This window comes from Salvelinus fontinalis, chromosome 10 (genome assembly GCF_029448725.1).
Source record: "Salvelinus fontinalis isolate EN_2023a chromosome 10, ASM2944872v1, whole genome shotgun sequence".
Taxonomy (NCBI): domain Eukaryota; kingdom Metazoa; phylum Chordata; class Actinopteri; order Salmoniformes; family Salmonidae; genus Salvelinus; species Salvelinus fontinalis.
Genome location: NC_074674.1, coordinates 16,086,221 through 16,113,326, shown reverse-complemented (window position 1 = coordinate 16,113,326; position 27,106 = coordinate 16,086,221). Strand labels below are relative to the sequence as shown.

General features: G+C 44.8%; 1 protein-coding gene across 4 annotated transcripts in view; it reads right to left on the bottom strand.

Moving 5' to 3' along the window:
* tnpo1 (transportin 1) overlaps positions 1–27,106 on the bottom strand; it is a 60,292-nt gene that overhangs the window by 11,082 nt on the left and 22,104 nt on the right. For 2 of the 4 annotated variants that reach the window (XM_055935872.1, XM_055935873.1), the window contains 16 exons: positions 19,831–19,964; positions 18,734–18,815; positions 17,494–17,616; positions 16,133–16,251; positions 15,550–15,610; positions 14,909–15,086; positions 12,087–12,239; positions 11,623–11,848; positions 11,124–11,295; positions 9,916–10,002; positions 6,262–6,369; positions 5,622–5,780; positions 4,423–4,510; positions 4,216–4,314; positions 4,013–4,108; positions 378–453 (listed from right to left, as the gene is read on the bottom strand). In XM_055935872.1, coding sequence (XP_055791847.1) covers positions 378–453; positions 4,013–4,108; positions 4,216–4,314; positions 4,423–4,510; positions 5,622–5,780; positions 6,262–6,369; positions 9,916–10,002; positions 11,124–11,295; positions 11,623–11,848; positions 12,087–12,239; positions 14,909–15,086; positions 15,550–15,610; positions 16,133–16,251; positions 17,494–17,616; positions 18,734–18,815; positions 19,831–19,964 — 1,961 coding nt within the window. Of the gene's footprint in view, positions 1–377; positions 454–4,012; positions 4,109–4,215; positions 4,315–4,422; positions 5,450–5,621; positions 5,781–6,261; positions 6,370–9,915; positions 10,003–11,123; positions 11,296–11,622; positions 11,849–12,086; positions 12,240–14,908; positions 15,087–15,549; positions 15,611–16,132; positions 16,252–17,493; positions 17,617–18,733; positions 18,816–19,830; positions 19,965–27,106 lie in introns of those variants that run through there. The other 2 variants (XM_055935874.1, XM_055935875.1) reach the window with 2 other exon arrangements.

Here is a 27,106-nt window from a genome sequence, read left to right as displayed (position 1 = left end):
CCCTTTCTCGTTCTGAACCAGCAGGCATGTGACAATCTGAATCCCATGCACTAATTAGTAGTTACCGACAATTAACAACGACAACAAAAAAAGTAAAATAAATAAACCAATAGTGTATCAAATACATGAAGGTGCTACTGAGGCAAAAATTAAAAAAACACAGACTGAGGGGACCTAAAAGAGGACAGGATTAGTCACATGGTTGGCAATGCTTACAGACTGATTCAGGAGAAGCAGAAGATACTTATTTTAGAAAGAAAGAGGGATGAAGAGAGAGAGAGAAAGAAAGACAGTGACAGGGAAAAGCGAGAATGACAGGACAGGGAGCGACAGACCCAGAGGAAATGAATAAAATAAAAATATTGAATAATACACACCAGGGTCTTATAAACTGCTGTAGCATCGGTGCCACCTCTTGAGGACAAACGTAACCAAGACGACCAATTGTTATTGCTAAGGTAACGCAATCACGGTTATACACCACCAAACGCCAACCAAGACATGAGCAATGAGGAGAAAAAAATAAAGATAAAAAACAAACAAACAACTCAGAAACATAAAATCAACAGAATCTGTGCATGATAATAAACAGAAGAATTCACTAGTGTTGATTATTACTGCCCCGCTCACTACTGGGGTGGAATTTAAGATAGTAAAAACAAAAAAATGATTTAAGGGAGAACACTTTGACCACACAATATCAATCAAACGGCAACATGCCTGCTCGGACGTCAGAAATACGACGTCAGAAATACGAATGGCGAAATGGCTCCTGTTCTCTTGCAACAAACTCCTCTCTCCAAAATTAAATAAAAAAGTGTAAATGTGAAGTCATTAGTTAACTGCCAGCATGGAATGTTTACACAGTTATTATTCCTCTCAAAGTTGATAGCTGGGAATTGAGCTTTCATAGGGTTCTCCCTTAAACTCACAAAAAGGTTAATCTTTCCTTAAGAAACAGAAACTTTTTCTTTTGGTTGTAAAGAAATGACATTACTCCAAGCCAACTACATGGAAGGAGACTAGTATCCAGCACAGCAGGTTCTTATGAAGAGGCAGAGAGGACCTACGTTTAAGAGACACAAACCTATGCAACATTCTCATTAAGAAACAGGCATTTATGAACAGTCCAATGAGACATGCAGAAAGCAGATGATAGGCTCATTAGAAATCGAGTTCAGTGCAGGATAGGCTGATTCGTTTCAAATGAGGGTGGAGGGGAGGAGTAATAGCTATATATGGCCTCAAACCCAATCCACCTCAATTTTAGTGTTGATGTGACATTACATGTGCTTTAAAAGTGCTCTGAATGATCAAATTGGTGAGGTATAAGATAATCAACATGAATATATTTCTGAATGTTTTGATTGGTTAGGGGAAGAATTGAGATTGGGAAACCATATGGAAACAGGGGTTTATGTTTCAAGTTAGCATACTTAAATAGAATGGCAGTGGTCTGAGCTCAACAGCATAGTGCTATGGCTCCATCAATCCTTCACGTATCCTGCATCAAACATTTGCCATCCTTTAACTAAACAACATTCAACATCTATTGGCAGATTTGCATTCACATAAAAAAAATAAAAAAAATAACTAAAAACAAATAAACTGACAAACAGAACAACATCTACAAATTCCCTAGTTTTCCTGGTAGGGTTAGTTAAGCAGGTTACACTTCACCCTCATTTTGGCTCAGCAGTTCTAGTTTATGTCAGGCGGCCATTTTGGCTTTCCCAAGCGCAGTTTACAATTCGAATAGAGCTTCTAAATAAGAGCAGAGTGTAACCGAAGGTTTGTTTGCTAAGTGTAGGTGCTATAACATTTGAACACCACAAAAATGTTTAGGGTGGGATTAGCTCTTTCCTCAAATCAGCAAAGAAGACTAGTTATTATTATTCATTACTACTATCCGAGTGTTCAGTAAACATTCAATTAACCGTATGAACTCTTTAAGCGTTTAACTATAAGTGAGGTTGGGAGACACTCATCTGTCTCAGTTAAGGCCTCAGCGTCAGCTACTGATGCTGCTCAACACTTCAACTTCCCTTGAACAGAAATACAGCTAGAAAAAGCTGACAACCACAGGTACAATAGAATCAATTCATTTCAGTTAATCACGCCAAGACTGTACACTTACAGGGTTCGCTCGGTTTTTTAAAAACTTTCCAAAGATTCTCAGTCTATAAGCTAGTTTTCCATCCAATTGGCGACAGATTTTCATGCTAATATTAGAAAATCTGCATAAAAACAATATGCGCATTTTCCCACCAGCGATGTGTTTCCATCAAATTGACTTGTTGCGGATAAAAGGCTATGCGTGATGACGTAGTGCATATAAAATAACGTTTGGGGTTAAATTCCCATGTAACGAATAAAGAAATACAAGTTAAATTGGTTTCTATCGCATTTTCAACTCTACTGATGGTTTTATCACAACAAATGTTCCGTTATATTGCAAATGTGCCCACTCTGGTGGATGCTAAGAGCATACATTTTTTCCCCCTCGTCAAACAGCCATCAAGCATAAATCCTCATGTCACCAGAATAAGACCCTCAATATTTATTGGTAAGGAGCATCAAGCTCATCACCGTGCACATTCACCACCCTGTGAAGTTCTTAACTTATTTCATCTGTAGCCTAATAAACTGCATGCTTTCCCGAGTCGTAGTGGGAGGACTACATAACATATTGCGTTACTCCAAGTTTAAATTCGATATGATGGTTATTTGTCCATAAAGGGGTTTCAACCGTGCCTGGCTACCCAGACGCCTTGCCTCGGCCAAACGGTACACCACGCCCATGGACATTGGTTTCTTCTCTGAAATGAGTCTGGATCTGAGTACCTCCCTGACGCGTCACCGAATGCAAACAAATTCAGGGCCATCCGAATGGTCCAGAAACTGATGGGTTGGGCCAGAGCCAGAACACACGTGGGTAAAGTGGCAGTTTGAAAAATCGTCATTGGCTTTGATAATCTGATTGGTTGGAGATGATACAATTGATGATGACTTTTGTACAATGCCCATCGTCACCACAAATTACTTCCAATGATTGCAGACTAAAGTATGTAGCGAATGAAAGAGCAGCGGAAGAATTTAGTGTGGGTCACCAGTCTAGTTTCCGACAGCATTTCTCGCACAACAAATTTTACGGACAAATAGACCACCTTGTCTAGCGTATTTTGTCTTGTCAACATTTGGAAAGTTAAGACAAAATGTGCAATTCCCATCAGGCCCGTCGTGACATTTTTTTATCCAACATGTACTTTACTCGCATAAAAAGGATTTCAGGAGGCCTCCTGAGTGAGCTGTCTATTGGCTCATCGCGCTCTAGCGACTCCTTGACGCAGCCCGGGTGCCTACAGGCTGACTTCGGTTTTCAGGTAAGAAGCGCGGTTTGGCGGGTCATGTTTTCGGAGGACGCATGACTCAACCTTCGCCTCTCCCAAGCCCGTTGGTGAGTTGCAGCGATGAGACAAGATCGTAATAATGAAATTGGGGAGAAAAAAGGGGTAATTTTTTTTTTAAATAAATGGGTGGACCCTGGTTCACTCCCTCTTTCCACCTGAGCAACATTTCATTTACTTCAGCAGGGATCCAACAGCCCATAAACAGAGCCTCTAAGCAATAGATCGGTTGGTAGGAATAGTTGGAATATTTGGGCGAAACCGGCGAAACCTGTAAGGCATAGGGCTTGGGGAGGCTTTCAGATAGAGATGAATGGCCTCTCTCCAGTCAGAGGGTGCATCCCAATAATCTCTCCTTCACCTGAAGTGTGCACTCGTTCACTACTCCCCAAAAATGTAAACGCTTTGGATTAGTCTTGGCACGGGCAAGGGGGAGTTTTCATATACCGGTCATTTCCTGTCAAATCCATGAAGGGAAGTGAACAAGTGCACACTTTTGGAGAAGGGAGGGACGATTGGGACGCGCTCAGAGCAGGCCTGATGGACCGTGCGACACCTCCCTGCGCTGTGGCTGGCGGGCTCAGCAAAGTGCCACCTTGTGGTACCTGTGTTCTCCAGCAGGGTCTTTGGGGTGTTGGGCCTGTTGATGATCTCAACCAGCTGGTGCAGCACCATGGCCACATATGGTTGCATCTCAGCACCTGGGGAGAGGTGGAAAACGGTCCGTGAGGGAGGCTGTGTGTGTGTTAATTAAAATGCATGTAAGCTGGTGTGTGTGTGACTTTTGTGACATTTTGCGGACACTCACCCATTTGTATAGATATCTCTCCGATTGCCCATGTTGCGTTGTTACACACCGATATCAATTCTGGGTTCAGATTAGTGCCTAATATAGGCATGAAATCAGCTGCACAGGAGAGAAAGAGGCTTTTACCGTCGGTAAATGATAACCTGACATTTAGACTACTAAGCGGTGTGTTACTGCCAATGTGGATGAAGAGAAAAGAGTACTTACCAATGCATGGCTTTAGGTGCAGGAAACAAGCTTTAGTCAGGTCACCCAGCAGAGCAAAGGAGCTCTGACGCACCTCAGGCATTTTGTCCTGAGTGGGAGGAAGAGAGAAAAGAAAAAAGAAAGAGTGAGATGGAGAAAGGAAGAGAGGGGAAAAGAGTTGGGAAAGGAAACGATAAAGAGAGGGAGAGAGCGAGGAAAAGAGGGGGAGAGAAAGAGGGAGAGAGAGTAGAGAGAGAATTTGTCGATAACGACAAATACAATTTTTTCGAAAAATAACATTTAATGTATAGTTACTTTACATTAGCGGCAGTGCCAAGACAGACAACTGTGACGGTACCCTATGATTTAAAAAATAAGCCATTTCATCTAACATATCCAGGAAATGCATGACTGATATTTTGATGTGACACCTTTGATGTTGGAGCCAGACTTATCCGATTTATTTTTGGCTCTTCAGAGAGCCTACACTATAGGCTATATTATTCACCACCGGAGGAAGTGGGAACTCAAAACACTTAGCGAGGTTGCTAACTCTAAATACGATATTGTTGCTAGATAGCCATGTAGGCTAATTGATTAATCATTCTGTAAATGTAGCCTGATGCCCTACACAAATTTTCCAGTGCTAGGCCTAGGCTACTATTCACTGCAAATGGTGCGCTGTGCTCTGTGGGCGCATCAAAACCATACTAACTACAGCTGTCTCCGGATGTACTGGTGCCATGAACTCAATACTAATGAGGTGAGAAATACATGATTAAAAAAATCAAAAAAAAATCACAGAAAGCTGTGACTCTCCTCTATGTAAATAGAACAACAGTAGTTGCTATGAAAACAGTATTTTCCCCCCGCAATAGCATTTTGAGCAACGGTCATATGCTTGTGCTTCTCAGAATGCATCTCTCCCTCCTTGCGCAGGGTGGGGAGAGATTGAGAACGGCTCGCTCACACAGCAGCCGACAGCGAAACGGGGTCAGGCAGATACAGTACCTTCGTAGCAGGAATCAACATAATCCATAGGCTATTCCTGTTGACCAAATAATGGTTTTAGAACAATCTACAGCAACTTTGTGGAGCAAAAAAAACAACAAAAAAAAACACTGAAAATGACCGTTGTAAACTAAATGCGCCGGTAAGCGGAAGGCAAGGGCGGTTATTTTTGGTTTATCGTCACAGCTCTAGGTGAGGACACAGGTTACCTGCATGCACTGGTACATGAGCGTGAGGATGTTGCTACGTGCGACCAGCTGATCGATGTTGCCACCCAACCCTTCAGCCAATCCACTGAGCAGGTCCAGGGCCACAATCATAAAGTCCTTATCAGGGGCCTCGTACTGGTCTGGCTGGGACTGGTGGAGCTGGATGGGGGGGGGGGGGGGTAGACAAGTGGTAGAGGGAGTGAGAGTGTGGATTAGAATTGGGAAAGGAGGGATTGTAAATAATTAGATGCCACATTCCCCAAGCATGACACCCTACTGCAAGCGGATAGTCTTCCGAACGTTCTCACACACAATCTGTGCCAATTGCCTCTCCATGGTGTGTTCAGTGCCAACTCACGCAGCCAGTTGGCACAAACAATATATTGCTTGCAGGCAAGAAAACAAGCATTGCGCTACACAAACAAAGTTACTCATGCAACAGATTGATTTAGGGGAGCCAGAATCCAGGCCAAACATTTACATCATTCACTAGACAGACACTTTGTAGGGTGTGGGCCTTGAAAAATGAATCTTATCCATTTTAGAATAAGGCCGTAACGTAACAAAATGTGGATAAAGTCAAGGGGCCTGAATACTTTCTGAATGCACTGTATGTACACTGTGTGCCCGTAGGTCTCACCATAGTCTGAGCGAGGGTCTTCTGCACCAGGTTAACACAGCGCTGGTACACAGGCTCACAGTAGGGCAGGAAACCACTCTGGAGAGCCGTGGCTACTGACGACAGGCACTGAGAGAGGGATGATGAGAGAGCGAGAAAAAAGGACAGATGGGGGGGGGGGGGGGGGGTTGGGGGGGATTGAGAGATGTGACAAGAGAGAACATAAGGTAAAGAAAGAATATTATACTTGATAACCTCATTTACAGGAAGTAATTTATCGCTTTCCAGGGTAAGCATTTGTTGTCGGTAAAGAGTGAGAAACTCCCCTTGAGCTAGTGGATTGGTCTGATTAGAGGACAGTGAGTAGGGTTGCAAAAGGAGGGTATATTACTGGAAACTTTCAGAGTTTATCAGTAAACTACCAGAATTGTGATATCAGTCAAGGATTTGATTTAATCTACCACAAGCGATCTAGTGGCCCTTTTGGGTACATCAGATTATCACAGGTGTCGGTCATTATCTATGGCCCTATGTGTGGCATGATCACATGTGAAGTATATGAAATAATTCAACAAGATGATTTTAAAATAAAAATGAATGACAAAGCTGTAAAACATCCCAAATATAAACCATAAATGAATACCATTGGGGTTTCATATGAGGGTTTCAATATGAAATATCCTTTATATTTTCTTACACACTTTTTACTACGTCAATATGTGACTCGTTTCAGGAAACTAGGTGTATGTCACGCATCACTACTTTACAGGAGAGGCTTTTGAACATATTTTTTATCAAAATGCATTTGCAGCATTTGCAGAAATGCCTTCTGGAACTTTCATGTGCCTTAATAACAAACTATGCCATCTGTAAATACAAATAAAATGGTTACATTACGAGCCTAGTTGGTTTAGACACAGAAAAAGTTCCCGCTAGCCATGATTGGCTGAGATAATGGGATGGGCTGGAGATGCCGGGTGATGAAATCGTAATTGGTCTGCCATGTAGCATGCTTCGGTCTATAACATGAGCTGCTCAGTATGTATAGGTTTATCCTTTCTAACACAGATTTTTTTGAAAGATATCACAAAGAACTGCATAAGAGTTGCTAACGCGCTCCACATTCTGGAGAACAGAGTTTTGAAATCAGTGGACTGCCCGGTGAAAGCAGAGTATGATGGCTGAATTTCTCCATCTCTTTAGCTATTTGATTACAAATAATGTGGAGGGAGTCGAAAACACAACACAGAAGGCTGTTGTATATAACAATTGTCTCCGGATAACATCTTCAAACTAAGGGCAACCGTGGCATCCATGGCAGAGGGAGAAGTGTTCATCTATGTATACAGCTAAGAGAGTCGAGCTAGCTACATTCAGATATTATACGTTTCTAATTGTCAGAAAGTCATTTTTCATTTCTATTTAATGTGTACTGTTAGCAAGCTAGCTAACGTTAGCTGGCTGGCTTGCTAGCTAACGTTACGTGTATGATCTCATGTAGTAATATTATTCATATCTCAGATCCATTTGCATTGCTAGTTATAGCCTAATGTTAGCTAGCTAACATTGAACCAAGCTAGTTTGTTAGCTTTAGCTACCAGCAGATTCATGCAGGGTAGTAATGTTATGAGTTGGGATTATGGTTCATTGTTTAGCTAGCTACTGCACATGTCTAAACAAGAGACTCCACTATGCAAGTAACCATTTTACATTTACATTTTAGTCATTTAGCAGACGCTCTTATCCAGAGCGACTTACAGTAGAGTGCATACATTTTATTAAATTTTTTACATTTCACATACTGAGACAAGGATATCACTACCGGCCAAACCCTCCCTAACCCGGACAACGCTATGCCAATTGTGCGTCGCCCCACGGACCTCCCGGTTGCGGCCGGCTGCGACAGAGCCTGGGCGCGAACCCAGCCCAGCCTGGGAGCGAACCCAGAGACTCTGGTGGCGCAGCTAGCACTGCGATGCAGTGCCCTAGACCACTGTGCCACCCGGGAGGTCATTTCACTGTACCGTTTGCATCTTCTGTGTCCTGTGCATGTAATAAATAAACGTTAATTTTATTTGATATAGTGCGTGTTTACCAGCGACGGTAATGTAAAGAACATGACCTGCACCGACATCATATTAGGATATAATGTTAGGCCAACGATACAGTGTCCAAGTTCTACATTTCTCCAATAGAATGCCCTGCTTTTAATTCGTCACACTCACAACCGTAAGCTATTTTCTGGAATTAGCTCACCATTAACTTGTAAAAAATGATCTTGTTGTCAGTTTATTTTCCTGTAATATTTAAATACAAATTAGCTAGATTTAAGACGTTGTCAGCTACAGTTGAAGTCGAAAGTTAACATTCACTTAGGTTGGAGTCATTAAAACTTGTTTTCCAACCACTCCACAAATTTCTTGTTAACAAATTATAGTTTTGGCAAGTCGGTTAGGACATCTACTTTGTGCATGACACAGGTAATTTTTACAACAATTGTTTACAGACAGATTATTTCACTGTATCACAATTCCAGTGGGTCAGAAGTTTACATACACTAAGTTGACTGTGGCTTTAGAAGCTTCTGATAAATTATGTCAATTAGCCTGAGTCAATTGGTGGTGTACCTGTGGATGTATTTCAAGGCCTACCTTCAAACTCGGTGCCTCTTTGCTTGACATTATGGGAAAATCTAAAGAAATCAGCCAAGACCTCAACAACAAAAAAATTGTAGACCTCCACAAGTCTGGTTCATTCTTGGGAGCAATTTCCAAATGCCTGAAGGTACCACGTTCATATGTACAAACAATTGTATGCAAGTATAAACACCATGGGACCACCATGTCCTCTGGTCTGATGAAACAAAAATAGAACCGTTTGGCCATAATGACCATCGTTATGTTTGGAGGAAAAAGGGGGAGGCTTGCAAGCCGAAGAACACCATCCCAACAGTGAAGCACGGGTGTGGCAGCATCATGTTGTGGGGGTGCTTTGTTGCAGGAGGGACTGGTGCACTTCACAATAGATGGCATCATGAGGAACAAAAATTATGTGGATATATTGGAGCAACATCTCAAGACATCAGTCAGAAGTTAAAGCTTGGCCGCAAATGGGTCTTCCAAATGGACTACAAAGTTGAGGTATTGGAGTGGCCATCACAAAGCCCTGACCTCAATCCTATAGAATATTTGTGGGCAGAACTGAAAAAGCGTGTGCGCGCAAGGAGGCCTACAAACCTGACTCAGTTACATCAGCTCTGTCAGGAGGAATGGGCCAAAATTCACCCAACTTATTGTGGGAAGCTTGTGGATGGCTACCCGAAAAGTTTGACCAAAGTTTAAATTGTTTAAGGCAATGCTACCAAATACTAATTGAGTGTATGTAAACTTCTGACCCACTGGGAATGTGATGAAAGAAACAAAATCTCAAATAAATCACTCTCTACTATTATTCTGACATGTCACATTCTTAAAATAAAGTGGTGATCCTAACTGACCTACGACAGGGAATTTTTACTAGGATTAAATGTCAGGAATTGTGAAAAACTGAGGTTAAAAGTATTTGGCTAAGGTGTATGTAAACATCAGACATCAACTGTAATTACCTCAATTACTTAAGATTCCGTTACCTTTGGTAAACTACCTGTAGCTTTGCAACCTTAATGGTGAGGCTCACCTCTAGTAAAGGGAACAGATCCTTGTCTTCATCCTTCAACTGGTTCCATTTTGCTATCAGTGGAGGCATCAGCATCTGAATGTACTCCTAAACACATACAGTAGTACACACATTAGCAATCACAATCCGACAGACACCTGAAAGGGGAAATCAAATGCAAGTGCAGATTTTGTATTGCTCAAGTCATTGTGGTGTGTGTGGGAGACATTGGTGGAATGTATGTGTGTGTGTCTAAAGACGAGAAAAATTCCTAAAGGAACAATTTTTTTCTTCTCCCCCCCCCCACACATTTTGGGGTCACAGTGCATCTGCCTTTCCGGCTCTTTCACTTCGTTAATGATGCAAGTGTTTTAGTTCTTCGGTCTGTTGCATGTAGAATATCCTCAAGATGATTTGGTCTCCAGAGAAGGTTCCGTGTCGGCATTTAAAAAGCTGTAGTGTACCCTTACGAACAAACGGGCCATAGCCGAGGCACTTTCACGGGTATATGAACACGGAAAATACAACTTAATTGCCTGGCCCTACTGTAGCATACATGCCTAATATGACTATGATTCTGCATTGTGAATTGATGTGGAATTGTGCGAGGGCGGGGGGGGGGGGTCTACTAAACTAAAATATGTTATGGTTTTCATTCTTAAGAGTCTGACGCACCAGCGCATCAATCTAAATAAATACTTTTTTTTAAATTCCCATTAAAATCCTTTAGTTTAAGCTGGAGATATTTTTTGCATGGGCTCTGTCTCAATCCACCGCATCCGCCTATGTCGGTCTTCCACATCTGCAGTGGAAGGTGTCCGAGCTACAGCAGTGTTCGTCAGCCCCATGAATCATCCTAAAAATCGGTCTTCTCACAAAAAAGTCTGTAGCGTCCAAAAGGGTTGGCCTCTGTGGAAAGGGGACTCTCACGAACACGAAGGTGTTCTCCGTTTCCCTCTACAACCCCCACAAGTTTCACGGGACTCGTCTGAAGGTAACCCATACAAATGAACGGAAGTATGAAGGTACAGTCATTTAGTTTCGGGGTGTCTCATGGTCTGACAAACACCGCTGTAGCTCGGCCCCTTCCACCGCAGATGCGGAAGGCCGACATTGGCGGATGCGGTCGATTGAGAAACAGCCCATGCAGCAACAACAAAAACTGATCTCTCTAGCTTAAACGTTAAGAAAAATTTTCCATTTATCACATCCCTAGTGTCTGTGTATACCGGCTTGTTGAGGTGGTGTCCCACAGAGTCAGCGAGTGTCCCTATAGCGTCGTACAGTATGAGCAGGTTCTTGTGTTGGTACTTGCTGAAGGCAAACACCAGAGTGTCCAGAATATAAGCCAGGTAGGGAACCAACTCTGTACATGCCTCCTCTTCCAGAGTGGCAAAGGCACTGAGATGGGAGAGAAGAGAGGAGCGAGAGAAAGGGGTGAGAGAAAAATAAAGGGTCGTTTGGAACGTCACTTCGCAATCAAGCTGTTCAAAAAACGTTTGTGATTGGTCAACCAAACATCACAATGATCATCATCTTTACTTCCACTCCCAAGGACAGTAATCACCAGCTTGAGTGGGAAAACCAGCAATAAGTGGATTTTGGTTATCTATCGATCATTTACAAAAAAGAAGATGGGGGGGGGAAAAAAAGGACACATCTGGTCTAAAGTAACCACAGCAAGCCACACACTGACCGCAACTGAACCACAGCCAACCTCCCTCTCACCTGCAGGCGGCCTCCTGCACCCTCTTGTTGGAGTCCAGGATGCGTTTGAGCAGCTCCGTCATCAGGGGCTTCAGGTAGGTGTCGGGTGGCTGGCTGACCACCCAGTGGGCATAGCGACTCAGGGTCCAGCAGGTGATGGAGCGCACCAGGGCCTTCTTATCACTCAGACACTGCACCAGGTGGGGGATGAGCTCTGGCAGGTAGGTAATCATACCCTGCATACAACCTGGGAGGACAAAGGTGGGTGTTATTTTTTATAATTAACATGTATGCCAATGATGTCTGCTGGTTTCAAAGTTTACATCTAGAAGATATTCTAGCACTCCCAGGTGATTCTCATCCTCCTTCCAAAGTCTCATTCTCCCATCTCTTTCGGCATAACACTTCTTTCCCTTTCTCTCCCCTCGGGTTTCCAGTAGTCGCCCCCCGAGCTCAGGGGTTAGGGTACTATAACAGGGCCTTACCCTCAGCAATGGCCCCCAGAACAAGTATTCCAGACTCCTTGATGACCCACTCTGGGTGGAAGAGGAGCTCTTTGAGGAGAGGCAGGATAGGGAGGAGCAAGTCATCTCTGAACACGTTAGCCAACACATCCAACGCTGCTGCTGAACACTTACCTGAAAACAGAGAGAGAGAAGGACATGTAAGTATAGAGAGGGGTACACAGACAAGCACCCTTGCCCACAAAAAAAGGTCAATAATATCTTTGGCAAATTGTACATATGTGGGGTACGGCTGGAAGAGAGACAGCAAGAGCAAGACATAAACTGAGGCTGGCACTAAGATAGCATTGAATGAGCTGTATTCCGCCATTAGCAAACAAGAAAAAGCTCACCCAGAGGCGGCGTTCCTAGTAGCCTGAGACTTAAACGCAAGGAAACTTAAATCCGTTTTACCAAATGTCTCTCAGTATGTTAAATGTGCAACCAGAGGGAAAAAATAATAATACAAATAAATAAAACTCTGCACCACCTTTACTCCACACACAGAGATGCATACAAAGCTCTCTCTCGCCCTCCATTTGGCAAATCTGACCATAATACTATCCTCCTGATTCCTGCTTACAAGCAAATATTAAAAGCAGGAAGCACCAGTGACTAGATCAATAAAAATGTGGTCAGATGAAGCAGATGCTAAGCTACAGAACTGTTTTGCTAGCACAGACTGAAATATGTTCCGGGATTCCTCCGATGCCATTGAGGAGTACACCACATCAGTCATTGGCTTCATCAATAAGTGCATCGATGACGTCATCCCCACAGTGACCGTACGTACATACCCCAACCAGAAGCCATGGATTACAGGCAACATCTGCACTGAGCTAAAGGCTGGAGCTGCCGCTTTCAAGGAGCGGGACTCTAACCTGGAAGCTTATTAGAAATCCCGCTATGCCCTCCGACAAACCATCAAACAGGCAAAGTGTCAATACAGGACTAAGATCGAATCGTACTACACCGGCTCTGACGCTCGTCGGATGTGGAAGGACTTGCAAACCATTACAGACTACAAAGGGAAGCACAGCCAAGATCTGCCCAGTGACACGAGCGTACCAGACAAGCTACATTACTTCTATGCTCGCTTCGAGGCAAATAACACTGAAACATGCATGAGAGCACCAGCTATTCCGGGAAACTGTGTGATCACGCTCTCCGCAGCCGATGTGAGTAAGGTCAACATTCACAAGGCCGCAGGGCCAGACGGATTACCAGGACGCGTACTGCAAGCATGTGCTGACCAACTGGCCAGTGTCTTCACTGACATTTTCAACCTCTCCCTGTCCTAGTCTGTAACACTAACACGTTGTAAGCAGACCACCATAGTGTCTGTGCCCAATAACACTAAGGTAACCTGCCTAAATGACTACAGACCCGTTGCACTCACATCTGTAGCCATGAAGTGCTTTGAAAGGCTGGTCATGGCTCGCATCAACACCATTATCCCAGAAACCCTAGACCCACTCCAATTTGCCCCAACAGATCCACCAACAGATCCACAGATGATGCAATCTCTATTGCACTCCACACTGCCCTTTCCCACCTGGACAAAAGGAACACCTATGTGAGAATGCTATTCATTGACTACAGCCCAGCTTTCAACACCATAGTGCCCACAAAGCTCATCACTAAGCTAAGAACCCTGGGACTAAACACCTCCCCTCTGCAACTGGATCCTGGACTTCCTGACGAGCCGCCCCCAAATGGTAAGGGTAGGTAACAACACATCTGATCCTCAACACAGGGGCCCCTCCTGTATTCCCTGTTCACTCATGACTGCATGGCCAGGCAGGACTCCAACACCATCATTAAGTTTACAGATGACACAACAACGACGAGACAGCCTATAGGGTGGAGGTCAGAGACCTGGCCATGTGGTACCAGGACAACAACCTCTCCCTCAACATGATCAAGACAAAAGGAGATGATTGTGGACTACAGGAAAAAGAGGACCGAACCGAGGACTCCCCCATTCTCATCGACGCAGCTGCAGTGGAGCAAGTTGAGAGCTTCATGTTCCTTGGTGTCCACATCAACAACAAACTAACATGGTCCAAGCACACCAAGACAGTCGTGAAGAGGGCACGACAAAACCTATTCCCCCTCAGGAGACTGAAAAGATTTGGCCTGGGTCCTCAGATCCTCAAAATGTTCTACAGCTGCACCAGAGAGCATCCTGACTGGTTGCGTCACTGCCTGGTATGGCAACTGCTCGGCCTCCGACCGCAAGGCACTACAGAGGGTAGTGCGAACGGCCCAGTACATCACCCGATACCAGGCGGTGTCAGAGGAAGGCCCTAAAAATTGTCAAAGACGCCAGCCACCCTAGTCATAGATTGTTCTCTCTGCTACCGCACGGCAAGCGGTACCGGAGCGCCAAGTATAGGTCCAAGAAGCTTCTAAACAGCTTCTACCCCCAAGCCATAAGAACTTGAACACCTAATCAAATGGCTAGCAGACTATTTGCATTGCCCCCCCCTCTTTTACACCGCTGCTACTCTGTTGTTATCATCTATGCATAGTTACATTAATAACTCTACCTTCATGTACATATTACCTCAACTAACCGGTGCAGGTACCCCCCTGTATATAGTCTCGCTATTGTTATTTTACTGCTGCTCTTTAATTAGTTGTCATTTTTATTTCTTATTCTTATGCATATTTTTTTTACCTGCGTTGTTGGTTAGGGGCTCGTAAGTAAGCATTTCACTGTAAGTTCTACACCAGTTGTATTCGGCCCATGTGACCAATTCAATTTGATTTGAAAAACAGATAAACAGAGGTCCACTCACGGAGGTTCCAGTCAGAGATGGTGTCATCATCTTCCAGGTCATCGTCTTCATCGTCGTCTTCCTCAATGCCGTCCCGGTCACCCTCGTGTTGCTGGGCAACCGTACGGGAGCGGTGGAACCTGGGCCTGATGTCCTGCTCGTTGTCAGGGATGGCCTCATCATCTTCCTCCACGTCACCCTGACACACACTCTCACAGTTAGTTAAACACACAAGTCTCACAAAACCACAAAGTTTGACACTCGCAAGTGTACACAGACACACACGTGTGCAATTCTAATTATTTATACTACTTTAAGACATTGAGCCTCCTTTAGGCGGTAGCTTGCAGTTCACCTATCAGACTATAATCTTACAAGCAGACAGAGACCCATACATATTTATCCATCTTTAAAAATGTATATAATTGTAACCATAGCGACAGGTCAGTGACGGGTGATACTCAAACCTCAGGACCAACACATACCCAAGGTTGAGACACAGCCACGCACAGCAACAAGATTGATATGCCTTGCAATACCCTCCACCCTCTCCCAGGGTTGAGGTGTGATGTGTCTAGTACATCTTAATCACAGCCTCCAGTCCAGCAGCAGTCTAGCAGCCCATAGATCCATTCCCAGGCTCACACTCAGAGCAGACTGACCTTGAGCAGAATGATGTCGATCTCCGAGTACTTCATCCCGTTGACGAGCACCGGAGTCAGCCTGAAAACAGACAGGGGACGGAGGGTAGGGGAGAGGGGGCGAGGACAGGCCACATTAATACGTCAGCATTGTCACCACAGTGTAACAGATGAGCTCTAACAGCCATGTCTCTTGAGCAATGGCCGGGGTGACAGGATGAGGACAGTACACCCAGGGGTGAGGTCTAGAACGACTTAGTGTGGGATTGGAGCAAATGTTATAGCTAAAGCTTTGATATGGAGGCTGGTGTTGTAATGTGCATGTGTCACAAAGCATTTGTGCTGCTATGACTGTCTTTGCTTTCCCATATGCCATCGCTAACATTCTTGTAGTATCATCTGTGAGATGTTCTCTCTCTCTCTCTGTGTGTGTGTGTGTGTGTGTGTGTGTGTGTGTGTGTGTGTGTGTGTGTGTGTGTGTGTGTGTGTGTGTGTGTGTGTGTGTGTGTGTGTGTGTGTGTGTGTGTGTGTGTGTGTGTGTGTGTGTGTGTGTGTGTGTGTGTGTGTGTGTGTGTGTATATATATTATATATAGTGTTACTCACTTGGAGAGGTGGTTACACAGAACGTCCTTACATACAGGCTGTTCAGCCAGGGTCAGCCAGAACTCACAGGCCTCCAGAGCCACATTCTCATCCTGGTCCTGAGTCCTTTGCAGCATGTACTGAGGAGGAGAGGACCAGGGGAAAATGTGTCCTTTTGCATTATACTTGTAGTGCACTTCCTCCATCAATATTCATGATCCATTCCAAGGCCACAAGCTGGGCAGCCACAATCACCCAACTGATTATGGATCAAGTTGGCTGGGAAATATAGCTTTTGGCCACTAGGTGGCATCTTGAGCTCATTTGATGAAAGACTTAGCTGAACCTATTCTATTGGTTTGTTTTTCTCCCTTCTTTCATCTCTATATCCCTCCCCACGCCCTCTTCCTCCATCTCAACCGCCTAGATCGCTCCCCACGCCCTCTTCCTCCATCTCAACCGCCTAGATCGCTCCCCACGCCCTCTTCCTCCATCTCAACCGCCTAGATCGCTCCCCACGCCCTCTTCCTCCATCTCAACCGCCTAGATCGCTCCCCACGCCCTCTTCCTCCATCTCAACCGCCTAGATCGCTCCCCACGCCCTCTTCCTCCATCTCAACCGCCTAGATCGCTCCCCACGCCCTCTTCCTCCATCTCAACCGCCTAGATCGCTCCCCACGCCCTCTTCCTCCATCTCAACCGCCTAGATCGCTCCCCACGCCCTCTTCCTCCATCTCAACCGCCTAGATCCCTCCCCACGCCCTCTTCCTCCATCTCAACCGCCTAGATCGCTCCCCACGCCCTCTTCCTCCATCTCAACCGCCTAGATCGCTCCCCACGCCCTCTTCCTCCATCTCAACCGCCTAGATCGCTCCCCACGCCCTCTTCCTCCATCTCAACCGCCTAGATCGCTCCCCACGCCCTCTTCCTCCATCTCAACCGCCTAGATCGCTCCCCACGCCCTCTTCCTCCATCTCAACCGCCTAGATCGCTCCCCACGCCCTCTTCCTCCATCTCAACCGCCTAGATCGCTCCCCACGCCCTCTTCCTCCATCTCAACCGCCTAGATCGCTCCCCACGCCCTCTTCCTCCATCTCAACCGCCTAGATCGCTCCCCACGCCCTCTTCCTCCATCTCAACCGCCTAGATCGCTCCCCACGCCCTCTTCCTCCATCTCAACCGCCTAGATCGCTCCCCACGCCCTCTTCCTCCATCTCAACCGCCTAGATCCCTCCCCCAGCCCTACGCCACCCAGCCCCAGTCCTACGCCACCCAGCCCCAGTCCTACGCCACCCAGCCCCAGTCCTACGCCACCCAGCCCCACGCCCCAGTCCTACGCCCCAGTCCTACGCCCCAGTCCTACGCCCCAGTCCTAGTCTCACCTCTATAATGTTGTGCATGTGTGGTAGGAGACGGTCCATGCGGACCTCCAGCAGCATGACAAGAGCTCTGCACACGTTCTTCCTCACCTCCGGTTCTTCATCGGTCGCCAAGGCAAATAGGTTCTACAGGGAGGAAAGGGGGTCAAACATCGTACACCTATGTACCAAATACTAGTCTCAAAGGGACTACCATTCCTCACTTGACATAATTTGTTAAAAAAAATATTATAATAATCCCATTACTATTGAATCGCATTTCCAATCTAAAAGACAAAGGGAAGGAGACGAGATGAGGACACATTTTAGGGCAATTGAGATAGCGCCAAGGAAAGTTTACTTGAGTTCAGACATGAATGTCTTCATGTGTGTCCTGAGGTCTGACCTGTACCACTTACGACTACTGAGCCTCTAGCCATCTCCCAACCACCTGAGCCTCTACTGACCACGGCCATCTCCTTTTACCCAAATCCGGTTATCAACTCTGTCCTTCTGCCTGTTATCACATAAAGAACTCCAGTGAAAATAGCTCTATAAAAACACCCTACAGAAATAAACCAATTTAGAGAATGTAAATCAGATTCCATGTGACCTGTGCCTCTACGCCGAGTGCCCGCTCTCTCACCCCTACAGCTAAAGACAGAGGGACTTTCAACAGCAGCCTTTTCTTTATCCCTTATCCGCCTGCGACATTCTTCTGCCTGTCATGTATTGTCAATGTCACTGTGCTGGGTGCATCTGTCCTCATCCAGGGCCTAGCTGGCTGGAATTTAAGCTCATCAGTGGTTAACCTGATCTACTTCCAACGGCTTACCAGCCCTGATCCAAATCGGAGGAATTGGGGTTTGTGTACTGAACTGAAGCTAGGGCAGAACAGTGTTGTGCTGCCTAGAGGCTCAGAGCTAACCCACTGACACACTGCACTAAGAGCTAAGGCCATATACCTGCCTGCATGGATGACGCCTTCTGGGTCTTATGGCTGGGATGGGTGTGTGTGTGTGATGACGTCTAATGGCCATGTGTGAAGGTCAGCAGAGGTGTTGTGTGTGTCAAGGGGAATATGTGCTAGTTGTGAGTTTGTGCGTGTGGTATATGACTTGTTTGCATAACTTAGGGGGTCACATAAGCCTCATACCACACCATGTGTCTGACTTTGTGGGCATATTAGACAGTTACAGGGCTGTCTGGGGTTTATGGGAGGTCAGAGTGTATAGGTCAGAGGTCACTGCGGGGTCAGACTTGCCTCAATGAAGCCGTCGATGTGCAGCATGAGGGCCTGGGTCCTACTTATGATGAACTGGTTGACGCAGGCGATGGCATGAGACCTGCAACACAACAACATACCCTTTAAAACCTTAACTTCACACAATCCCCTCATCAACGCTGCCTCGGTCTCTGTTCCTCCCCCCACCTCCCTTTTCCCCAGTCTCAATCTGGGATCTCAGACCATGATAACACCAAAGGATGGATACAAATCAGAGAGAAAGTTTAATCTATAAGCCTGAGGAAAGAGGGATGCGAGGGGCCATTTTGGATCAAAGCGCCTGTGAATATATCTCAACATTATTAATAAATAATTGGCTATGGGTTGTTTTGGGACCGATTAGAGCGGCAAGGTGTTGGCTCCCCCGGGAGTGAAGAGTGGGGGAAAGAGGCAAGGCTGTGAGCAGGGAGAGAGGGGGAGGCACAGTACACTCGTACTAGAGTACAGTCATTCCTTCTAGGGACTTTTGCTTACCACTGTGCTTCAGCTTGCTGTCTGTGGTCTAGGCCAGGTTATTGTAAGGCACTCTGTAGTGTGTCCAAACAAAAATGCATCTTTTGACCAATGGGTAAGATATGTTAATTGTGTAGATACTCCTTTAAAGAAAACCAATGGTCCAAACCGCATGTCTTTATCATAATCTGTTCAAAGGTTATTGGCGTTTTTACCCTTGTAGGATGGACAAAATTAGGGAAACTAAATCAATGGAGGCCTGACTATATAATAGTCAGCTAGGCTGGATGCTGTACACGAACTGAGGCTAACTAAATTGCATAGTTGAACTAGTCATCTTTCTTCATAAAATCCAGGACATAAAACAATATAGGAGGTCATTTTGAGACATGACATGTAATATTTTCACATTTTATTATACACTTTTCATATTAGTGCACACACCCTACACATTGTGACAACGGCCGTTGTAAAAAAAAAAAAAAGGCTTTATAAATATATTTGGTTTAATTTGAGTGCCTGATCAGGCGGTAAGGGCTGTTAAGGAACCTCATTGGCCAAGGAGTGAGGACTGAGGGAGAGACGAGGCAGGGAGCAGGGGGAGCAGGAGAGATGGCCAGTACCTGATCTTGGGGCTGCTGTGCTTAAAGAACTGCAGAAACTTTGGGATCATGACATTGAGCGGACGGTCCAACATGTCACTGTCCAAGACCTCTGCGGAGTCCTCGCAGATTTTTTGAAGAGCTCCAAACGCCCCCTAAAAGATAAGGGGGTGGAGAGAGAGAGAGGAGGAAGGGATAGAGAGATGAAAATGGAGGAGGTGAAGGGTTAACCAATATGTTTCAGGGTCAGACAGTCGCCTCAAAGACAGGAGATGGAGCAGACGCCATATGGACAGTAAACATGTCATACTCCATCAATCCTGAGTCAAAAAAGGACAAGTACTATATCTAACGTCAGCACAAGGATAAACACATAAACCGGACCCGGCTAGCCAATTAGGAAATGAACAGCAGGAGGTATTGATGAATTTGACGGTTAAACATAAAAACAGCTACAGTACAGGCCTAGTCATGTGAGAGGCAGTCAGTGTGTACTGTAGTCACTCTATAACGACTAAAGTAAAGAAAGTTTTCACCATAAAAGTCAACAGCGCTTCCGTCATGCCAAGTATGACACGCACTAGCAGTGAGCACACACACACACTAAACGGAGTCCAGCAGGTGTCCACTTGGCAGAGCAGCGAGATTTACACTACCAAAAGTATGTGGACACCTGCTTGTCAAACATCTCATTCCAAAATCATGGGAATTAATATGGAGTTGCCGCCCCCCCCCCCCCCTTTGCTGCTATAACAGCCATGGAAACCCATCGCAAGAAGCTCCCGACGAACAGTTCGTTGCCGACACCTGTCAGCAACGGGCGTGTCTGAAATAGCCGAATTCAATCATTTGAAGGGGTGTCCACATTCTATTGTATACATAGTGTATCAATGAGAGCCATACGAGCACGTGTCTATGCACTACGCTTGACTACTCTACAGGAGTGTGTTCATTTACACACTTAAAATATGGATTCGTTTCTCCCAACCGCTGTCACTCAATGCCCTTGAGCCCACAACTAGCAAACATCACAGCGGTCCATTATATACAGTGCCTTCAGAAAGTATTTCACACCCCTAGACTTTTCCCACATTTTGTTGCGTTACAGCGTGAATTTAAAATGGATTACATTTAGTGTTGACACTGGCCTACACACAATACCCCATCATGTCAAAGAGGAATTGTGGTTTTCAAAATGTTTACAAATTAATAACAAATGTAAAGCTGAAATGTCTTGAGTAAGTATTCAACCCCTTTGTTATGGCAAGCCTAAACCATTTCAGGAGTACACATTTTCTTAAATCACATAAGCTGCATGGACTCTGCATGCAATAATAGTGTCATTATTTTTTGAATGACTACCTTATCTGTGTACCCCACACATACAATTATCTCTAAGGTCCCTCAGTCGAGCAGTGCATTTCAAACAGATTTAACCACAAAGACCAGAGAGTTTTCCAATGCCTTGCAAAGAAGGGCACCTACTGGTAGATTGGTATAAAAAAAAGGGATATTGAATATCCCTTTGAGCATGGTGAAGTTATTAAATTACACTACAAATATACAGGTTTCCTTCCTAACTCAGTTGCCTGTGAGGAAGGAAACCGCTCAGTGACTTCACCATGAGGCCAATGGGGACTTTAAAACAGTTAAAGAGTTGAATTGCCGTGATAGGAGAAAACTGAGGATGGATCAACAACATTGTAGTTACTCCACAATACTAACCTAATTGACAGAGTGAAAAGGAAGCCTGTACAAAATACAAATATTCCAAAACATGCATCCTGTTTGCAACAAGGCACTAAAGTAATACTGCAAAAAATGTGGCTAAGCAATACATTTTTTGTCCTGAATACAAAGTATTATGTTTGGGGCAAATCCAATACAACACATTACTGAGTACCACTCTTAAATATTTTCAAACATAGGGGTGGCTGCATCATGCTATGGGTAAACTTGTAATCGTTAAGGACTGGGGAGTTTTTCAGGATAAAAAAGAAACGGAATGGAGCTAAGCACAGGCAAAACCCTAGAGGAAAACCTGTGTCTGCTTTCCACCAGACACTGGGCTATGAATTCACCTTTCAGCAGGCCAAATCTACACTGGAGATGCTTACCAAGAAAACTGTGAATGTTCCTGAGTGGCCGAGTTACAGTTGACTTAAATCTACATGAAAATCCATAGCAAGACCTGAAAATGGTTGTCTAGCAATGATCAACAACCAATTTGACAGAGTTTGAAGATTTAAAAAAAGATATGCACATATTGCACAAATCTGGTGTGCAAAGCTCTTAGAGACTTATCCTGAAAGACTCACAGCTGTAATCGCTGTGAAAAGTATTGACTTAGGGGTCTGAATACTTATGTAAATGGGATATTTCTGGATTTCATTTTCAATACATTTGCTAACATTTCTAAAAACATGCTTTCACTGTCATTGTAGGGCAATGTGTGTCGATGGGTGAGTTTTTTTTAAATACATTTTGAATTCAGGCTATAGCAACAAAACGTGGAATAAGTCAAGGGTTATGCATACTTTCTGAAGGCAATGTATACACAAATAAGCACAAGCCCCTTGAAAAGCGCCATTGTCTAAATCTAACGAGGACATTGACGACGTAAGCCTGCATCATGTTTGAATGCAGCTGATGATTTGCAGTTCTGCCTGTAAATAATGATAACGCAGCCCAGGGAAAAATATATTATGGGATTGATGGCAGTGGCAGACAAATTCAATATGCCGTCAGTCATACATTACACACACGGAGAGGAATGCAACAAAGACCACGGCGGCCGTGGCAGCGGTGCTGTCTGAGGGCCGTTTCCTAGGTAACCATTTCCAGGGCGGGCGCTCTTTCCTTCCAACCAGTCAGCGTAGAGACTGAGACCGAGACGATGTGGTTAAAAAAAAGATAAGGTTTCTGTCTGTATGAGAGACAGCCGGTCCAACCAAAGTCAGCAATGATCTAGCTTACAAGGAAGTGGATGCAGCCTATTAGGATGGAGACTGTGTATCCAGGCACTCCGCGTTGCGTTGTCCATAAGAACAACCCTTAGCTGTGGTATATTTGCCATATACACCACACCTTCTCAGGCCTTATTGTTTAATTGTTCAAATTCATTGCTGATTGGCTAGAAAGACATTCTAGAACGGACATTATATTTACTGTAGATACACGGGACAGCACTTTCTCAAACCAGACACTGCTGATCTGTCTGATATGATCTGACTGAACTTGCAAACACTCATGGGATTGCTAAAAATAAGTTTGGCCAGTTTCTAAACCTATAGACCCGATGACGTGCTTCTGAACATGAGCTTAGCAAGTGTAGCACATAGGGATTTGTGACGTGTGCTCCTCAGCCGTAAAAACGTCCTGCTTGCGTCGCCTCATTATCTAGCTTTTGCGGTGGCACGATCGGCTAAGACGCTTGAGGAGGGTGGCCACGTGTGTTTGTGAAGCGGAGGACCCGAGTTTGCTCCAGGTACGGGCCGAAACGAGGGGGTACTCGCTAAGCAAGCAGTGTGAAGGCGTTTACACTAGCCGACGTCGCCATGACATCGTCTACAAATGTAAATCGGAGATTTCTATTGAGGAAGCCGTTTCCTCATACTGCTACAATATGTTGCCCTAACTAGGGGTGTGAACGTTTAAACGACATGGGGATCGTTAACTGCACTGTGATTTTATGTTATCACAAAACGACCACTAACAGGCCCCGATCATCATCATCATCAAGGGAAAAATAATAAATGCTGTAACTTTAGCAGGAGATATGCATCTTTCAATTCATTTGCCACGTATAGAAAGCGCGCCGCACGTCGTCATCTGTAAGAAAAATGGCAGAGAGTGAGACAGTCCTGTATGGCAATACGCTACTTTGAGAAGTTACACGAGAGGGTGATGAAATGCAAACGTCGCGAAGTGGAATTGAGCTACAGTGGCAGTACAGGTGCAATGCTGAAAGGGATGACAACCCGTTGCTGCCAGAAGTGCGATAAGGAACGGAGTGAGACAAATCCCAGCGCCGATTACATAAATGATTGCAGTTGATATGCAGCCAATGTGAGGATGTCGGCTTTAATACCCTAATGGCATATCTAGAAACTAGCCTTGCTAAATATTGAGACAGGGCTCCCGAATAGCACAGCAGTCTAAGGCACTGCATCTCAGTGCTAGAGGTGTCACTAGAGACTCCGGTTCGATTCCAGACTGTATCACAACCGGCCGTGATTGGGAGTCCCATAGCGCGGCGCACAATTGGCCCAGCGTCGTGCGGGTTATGGTTTGGCCAGGGTAGGCCGTCATTGTAAATAAGAATTTATTGTTAACCGACTTGCCTAGTTAATTAAATAAAAGGTTTTGAAAAAATAAAATGTTAGACGTCTATGAATACGCTGTCATAGATCACTGCAACGAGCAATCACATTGATGAGAAGTGGAACATGAAGTAGGTACTGGCAACTGAGAACGTGGAGTAGAGGCACACAACAGAGAACCTACAATGGCATTAATATCACCGCACTGAGTGGGTGTGGGACAGCAGTACGGTGTGTGCCGTCTGGTAAGGTTTCCACAGTCCGAATTGTTTTGGGGGTGGGCTATATCATAAACATTTATTAATTTAAGGTTAGGGTTAGGCATAAGGTTAGCAGTGTGATTAGGGTTAGTTTTTTTTTTTTTTAAATCACATTTTAACCCTTGTGTTATCTTAAGGGTAAAAAAAAAATGACCGCCACTATGTTTAACAGCAGAAAAAACCACCTAGATGATATTTTTCAACTTGACTTTTCCTAGTGTGACCCCAACATTAGAAAAAGTGAAACATCGCCTTGGTTCATATTTCCATGAAAGCTGTACACCACCAGGGTACAAAGATTGTCTTAGCGTCATCTTTGACCCGGCAGTTCTAAAATCATTTACACACCACAGAGACACAAACGCACAATGAGACATTTAGATTGTGTGCTACTGATTGGACTCAGACAAAACTAAAACTCTTGTGCATGTGCAGCACTTCCCCTCAGCGACCCCCAGACGACTCAAGTTCACAGACAAAATAAAAACTATTTGACAAAATAAACAAAGTTTCAGGCAAAATAAACATTTCTTGAAAGCGTTGTTTACTAACGGGGAATGCAGTCAGAGGTTATAAAGGTGCTGCAGATGACAGTCCCCCCAGTTCTCTCTTTGCTGAAGCCATGAGTGCACTTTTCAGTGCCCAACAGGTCATAGACCGGATTTATTAAGATGTCCAGGAGAAACACGAGAACAATGGTTTAGGAGGAGGAGGTGGTATCTGAAGAAGAAGAATGGGGAAGAATACAACCCAGAGCACAATGCATCATCTTCAGATGAAGAAGAAATACCCCAAGCTGAAAGACCAGCAAAATAACATGGTCCTTGTCACCATATGACAACCAGGGCAGGATGGCAGCACAAAATGTCATAAGGATGACCCCAGGGCCCACAAGACATGCAGTTGCCCATGTCCAGGACATCGCCTCAACATTCTACATGTTCATCACAAAAGCCATCGGGAAAAATCATCCTGGAAATGACAAATTATACGGAGACAACTGGAAAAGGATGGATGAGATTGAACTGCATAGGGCTACTAATCTTAGCGGGTGTGTATAGGTCCTGAGGCGAGGCTACATGTAGTCTCTGGGTTGCAGAGAGTGGAAGGGCGATTTTCCGTGCCACGATGCCACAGTCTTTCACACGTTCTCAAGAATGCTACGATTTGATAACAGTGAGTCAAGACCTGCAAGACGTGTAAGAGACAAACTGACGGCCATAAGAGAGGTCTGGGAGAAGTGGGTGGAGCGTCTGCCGCACCTCTACAACCCTGGGCCTGAAGTAACAGTGGATGAGCAACTGGTTCCATTCAGAGGTACATTTTTATTTTCATATCTGTAACGTAAGTGATTTTCACTGTTAATTGTATTATGTATTCCTGTAATATCATTGATTTGTGATTGTTTCCTGTGACACTGATACTAATTACTGATAGTAATCTCTTTTGTCAAAAGGTTGCTGTCCTTTCCGGTAGTATATGCCCAGCAAAGTATGGTATCAAGATATGGGTGGCCTGTGACGCACAATCCAGCTATGCTTGGAAGATGCAAGTCTACACAGGGAAGCCGAGCAGTGGAGGCCCGGAGAAGAACCAGGGGATGTGGGTTGTGCTTGATGTGACAGATGGACTGAGGGGGCACAATGTCCCATGTAACAAATTCTTCACCTCTTATGAACTCAGCCAGCAGCTCCTGAAGAGGAAGACTACCATGGTTAGCACAGTTAGAAAGAACAAGCCTGAGGTCCCCCCTGCAGTCCTCGCAACAAGAGGGAGAGAGGCCTTCTCATCAAAGTTGGCCTTCACCCCCACTCTAGTTTCTGACCTCCCAAAGAGGAACAAGAATGTGGTCCTCCAGAGCACACTGCACAAAACGGCTGAGATCAGTGATCGTGAGGACAGGAAGACAGCCATCATCCTGGACTACAATCACAACAAAGGATGCGTGGACAACCTGGACAAGGTGATTGTAACTTACAGCTGCAGGAGGATGACTGACTGCCCGCTGGCCACTGGTCATCTTCCATAACATCATTGATGTGTCCTCATACAATGCCTTTGTGATATGGAACAAGATCAACCCTACCTGGATGCCTGATAAGCGGAACAAGAGGGTGTTCCTGGAGCAGCTGGGAAAGGCACTTGTAACCCCACACATTCAAAGAAGGGAGCGCCTCCCCCGCACAGCAGCCTCTGCAGCACTTGTGAAAGCTGTTCAGGGGGTTGAATCTTGTCCTGATCCACCTGAGGCTGCAGCAGGCAAGAGGTGATGATATTCTGCCCCCCAAAGAAGGACTGTAAAACAAATACTATGTGCTGCACATGTGAGAAATACATCTGCAAAGTCCATGCACACACACTTGCATACTGTCCTACATGTGCTAAATCGAGTTGATTGATTTATGTTCACGTTTTTGTTTTGTATCTATTATCATATTTATTTATACACCTTGTGGGTATAAAGTATTTTGTAGTTGAATTCCTTATTGTACAGTATATAAGAATATATCACAATGTTGCCAAAAAAGTTCAAGACTTATCATTTCCCTTCAATAAAATGCATTCAAAACTACTTTCTGCACATTTCTGCTACTTTCTCAGGCTATAGAAGTGCTCTCTTGCTAAAGAGCTTTTTTTTTTTACACCTATGCAGTACCTTTAGCAATAATAATAAACCTGTACTTAAGTAAAAAAAATAAAAAAATTATGACAGGT